The 4,497-nt window shown below is 33.2% G+C and overlaps 1 protein-coding gene across 1 annotated transcript; it reads left to right on the forward strand.

The window, feature by feature from the left end:
* Nucleotides 1-301: 301 nt before the first annotated feature.
* On the forward strand, nt 302-3,348 carry LOC124944938 (adenylyltransferase and sulfurtransferase MOCS3). Its single transcript, XM_047485286.1, has 11 exons — nt 302-615; nt 712-804; nt 911-966; nt 1,041-1,105; nt 1,190-1,264; nt 1,355-1,433; nt 1,574-1,612; nt 2,081-2,189; nt 2,269-2,387; nt 2,650-2,766; nt 2,842-3,348. The coding sequence occupies exons 1-11, from the start codon at nt 357-359 to the stop codon at nt 3,217-3,219; spliced, it is 1,389 nt and encodes a 462-aa protein (XP_047341242.1). The 5' UTR covers nt 302-356; the 3' UTR covers nt 3,220-3,348.
* The last annotated feature ends 1,149 nt before the right edge of the window (nt 3,349-4,497 follow it).

Genomic DNA, 4,497 nt, shown 5'->3' on the forward strand with positions numbered 1-4,497 from the left:
TGAATCATTTTTAATATAAATGGATCTTTTTTCCAAAGCACAATTTAAAAATTAAGCAATGAAGACTTCACATTCACGGAACTAAAAGACACTGCACTTTATAAAAATAATATATATGCATATTTAAAAAATAAAAAAATATTTTATTTAATAATTTCATTGATAAAATTTTATTATGATATAAGAGAAAAAGTTGAATTATTTAAATAAAATTATCTAAACCAGAATTTAGATTAGAAAAATATTATTGTTTCAAAATAGGTCTTTAGGGTTTATAAAGTGTAGTGTCTTTTAGCTTCCGTGTGTTGTCTTCGTCGCTTCACTTCTAAATTGTGCTTTCAAGTTTCAACTGAACTATGGAGTCCAACGGCGGCGACGCCTCCGTAATTCACCGCGAAATCGAGAAACTTAAGTCAGATAAGCTCGATATAGACCGGCGAATTTCAGCTCTAGAAGCTCAGCTTCGCATCGTCAAGGAGAAGGACGATACCAATTCGATCTCTTCGTTTCAATCAAAATCGAATGGCCTCGAATTATCCTTTGATCATGGCTTATCATCTGATATGATTTACAGATACAGTCGCCACCTCATACTTCCTTCCTTTGGCATTCAAGGTTCCAATTTTGAACTCCTCAATGAATCTCTATTACTCGCTTACTTCACCATGTACATATTCAATGAATTGAATCTTGGGTTTCATGTTATTACAGGGCAATCGAATCTTTTGAAGTCTTCGATTTTGGTCATTGGAGCTGGAGGACTAGGCTCCCCTGCTCTATTATACCTTGCCGCCTGTGGCGTGGGTAAGATTTTAAGTTCTATAAATCCAATCTTAAAAAATCAATGTTCAATGTTAGCAAAAGAAGTTTCTTTAACTTCAATACCTAATTTGCAAATCTAATCTTATAGGGAGGATAGGAATAGTTGACCATGATGTAGTTGAGCTTAACAATTTACACAGACAGGTAAGAGTTTCTTGAAGACCATTGGTTATTTGTGATTTTGATCTCACCATGGATTTATTTTCTTTTTGCTTAAGATTATTCACACAGAATCATATATTGGACGATCAAAAGTCGAATCTGCTGCTGCAGCTTGCTATGCGTAAGCAGTTTCTACCAAAAACAAAAAAACAGTTTGGTATGCTTTCCTGTCATTGATTAATAACTTGGCTTTTCGAAATTATAGGATTAACTCTTCTTCTAAGATTATCGAACACAGAGAAGCTTTCCGCACATCGAATGCATTGGACATTGTCAGCAAGTATCCTTGATTTATGGGTTTCTTTAGTATTTTGTTTCAATTATGTGTTCTTAACTATTGTTTACTTAACTTGTAATGTTATTTTCCTAGATATGATATAGTTGTCGATGCCACAGATAATGTACCTAGCCGTTACATGATAAACGATTGTTGTGTGGTACTTGGAAAGGTAACTGCGTGTTTAATCTTTGTTTGTTTTCATAACGAATTATATGTGCCTTTTCAGTTCATTGATCTTCACATTTAATACCCCGTTTCTATTATGAATATGATATGTTTGAATTTAAAATGTGAAATTTTCCTTTGTAGCCTCTTGTCTCTGGTGCTGCTATTGGAATGGAAGGGCAGGTAAATTTATGGTTTTAAAACTCCTATGAATCAATGGGATTTTTTTTGTTTGAAATGTTTAAAGTTTGTACTCATTTGGAAGCACTTCTTTTTGGGTAAAATATCCATTGAATGGCCACATTTGAAAACAGAACTTAGTCAGATACATTCACAAATTTATTGGCATTTTCTCATTTGGACTTAAATTCAGATCCAGGCCCTATTTGGAAACATTTGAAGCTAGAGCTAAGTTTTGACGAGAAACCATCGATAAATTTATGAATATATGTATAATTAAGTTGTGTTTTAAAATATTATCTTATTTAAATCAACATCTGAATGAGATACTTGACAAAAAAAAGTTGTTTTCAAATAAAGTTGTTGACGTTTTATTGTCAAATCCAACTCCAGCACCGGATCAGATGTTTCCAAACAAGGCAGACCATCAAACCACATTGAATCTGTAATAACTTATTTGATTTTGTGTAGCTTACTGTTTACAATTACAATGGAGGACCGTGTTATCGATGCTTGTTTCCAACTCCGCCACCAACAACAGCATGTCAAAGATGCTCGGATAGCGGAGTACTAGGAGTTGGTGTGTTTTGAACTCAATTGTGTATTTATATTTTGAAAATTCCGGTTTATCTTATTTGTTGAAACTTTCTGTTTTGTAGTTCCTGGCATAATTGGCTGTCTACAAGCCCTAGAAGCAATAAAGATTGCCAGTAATATCGGTGAACCCCTCTCGGAGAGGATGCTGCTTTTCGATGCATTATCAGCTCGGATGCGTGTGGTACATACAATTTTTACATTTACTATTGTGTTGTTTTGATATCAACTTCTTATTTTTCATCTGAAAAAATCTATATTTGTTATGTTTATGAACTAAATAATAATCTGATCATGAACAAAATAAAATATGTTTAATCTGGATTATGATCTAAAAACTAGGGTTAGTTTGATTCTGCTTATTCGCAATTGTGGAGAATAATTTGAGTGAATCTAATACTAGTTTTTAAATGTGAAGTTAAGACTGCATTCTTTTTTATCGCCAGGTTAAGATCAGAGGGAAGTCACTACACTGTCAAGGTTGCGGAGAAAATACAACTTTCAACAGAAACCAATTTCGAGAATTTGATTACGAGAAATTCACGCAGACTCCTTTCACCACAGTACGCTTATTTCCTTCCTTTTGTCTATTTTTTCTTTCTTTCGAAAACAAAATAATAAATTTATTTCGCCTGCAGATTCCATTGAAGTTAAACTTACTCTCTGAAGATGATAGAATAAGTTGTAAAGAATACTATGAAAGATTTACAAAAGGAGAAGAACATCTACTGGTTGATGTAAGACCAGCACACCATTATAAGATAGTTTCTCTTCCTCGATCGATCAACATCCCATTTGCGAACATTGAAGCTAGACTGCCCGAGATTTCTTCATCTTTTAAAAATGAAACTGGTTCGGTTCATCCTCTTTCTCTGTATGTTATGTGCAGAAGGGGCAATGATTCTCAAAGGGCTGTTAAGTATCTTCATGAAATGGGGTTCAATTCCGCTAAAGATATTGTTGGGGGAATTGAGGCGTGGGCTCGTGAGGTTGACCCGAGTCTTCCTACTTATTAAGGTTCATGTTCGCCTTGACATTCGACTGCACTATTAAAGATGTTTAGATTTGTAATTCTGGATATGATTTATGTTTCTCTTTTTGTGTTGAATTGAAAATAAATTGTGATTTTGAAACACTAGATAATCGAATTCCGAGCCAAAAAATATATAAATTTATATAAATTTAATTAGAATGATAATTTTATGGATATAAGGTCATTATTTTGTATATGTTGTTGTGTCCATGATACTTTAGTTTTTTTAATTTTTAAAACCAGTTCAATTATTTTGCAGCTCTTAGGTTAAAATAGTCTATTTTTTTTAAGTGTTAATATAAATAATTCAAATTCCTATAATCATGTTTTCTTTCTTATGTGCCAAAATAAGACTAAAAGTAATTTGTATTTTATTGTATGATCGACTTAACTTAGAGAATTTTTGTTACACTAATATTTATTTGGTTTTAATTTTCATGCTAACCTTTTAGATATCAGGATCATTGTAACTACGACGAATAATCATAAATTTGTGTTAAAACAATACTTGCTACAATGGCTCCCTATAGGGCATTTATATTGGCAACTTCTACAAAGATGCGGATTAATATTCGTGTTAACACATTACTTGCGACAACATTGCCAACCAAAGGTGCACCTAATGTTGCAAGACCCACAACTATTCCCATCCATACATTGGTTCTTGCAACATAACCGACGGCCCCATGGTGGGTACTTGTCTTTCCTACATATCCATGGTTGGTTCTTACAACCGGCCTCTCTTGGGTCCTTACCCGTTTTCTCATTAGGGTTATTAACCGTCATTCTTAACCATTGTGAACCCAAAGAGGGTGAAGTCGGAACTAGTGTAGTGTTTTCACGATTGGTCGTGTTTGCTTCGAGAATGTGGAAATGGAGTAGAAATAGAAGAAACAAAAATGGGATTAAAACACGGCGAGTGCCATTTTTGTTGTCATTGTTGATTAATGATGGAATTTAAATGGGTAATAATATTTATAGAAGAAAATGAAGAAGGATCATGTTTTTCTTAGCATGGTTTCTTGTAATAATATGGTGACTTTTTACTTACGTCTTCTTCTTTGATTAAGAGATAAAATTATTAATTAACAGCTGATTTCTTTCCTAAGCCTAGCTAGGTATTAGGTAATCAAGTCTTATACAACAGTTTTTAATTAAATCTTATTAGTTGATATTGTAAGATGATTATTTGCTCTTTGTTTTCGATTTTATTTGTCAGTATATTCTACTTTTTTTGTGAGAGAGCGTTGCCCAAATCTTG

Source organism: Impatiens glandulifera, chromosome 7 (assembly GCF_907164915.1).
Source record: "Impatiens glandulifera chromosome 7, dImpGla2.1, whole genome shotgun sequence".
NCBI lineage: Eukaryota > Viridiplantae > Streptophyta > Magnoliopsida > Ericales > Balsaminaceae > Impatiens > Impatiens glandulifera.

Bases quoted from the DNA above. Each gene is read 5' to 3' on its own strand.
- LOC124944938 (XM_047485286.1), top strand. From the start codon at position 357: ATGGAGTCCAACGGCGGCGACGCCTCCGTAATTCACCGCGAAATCGAG. The intron at 1,434-1,573 runs GTAACTGCGTGT...TTTCCTTTGTAG, and splicing joins GTTGTGTGGTACTTGGAAAG to CCTCTTGTCTCTGGTGCTGC. The intron at 2,767-2,841 runs GTACGCTTATTT...TTTCGCCTGCAG, and splicing joins CGCAGACTCCTTTCACCACA to ATTCCATTGAAGTTAAACTT.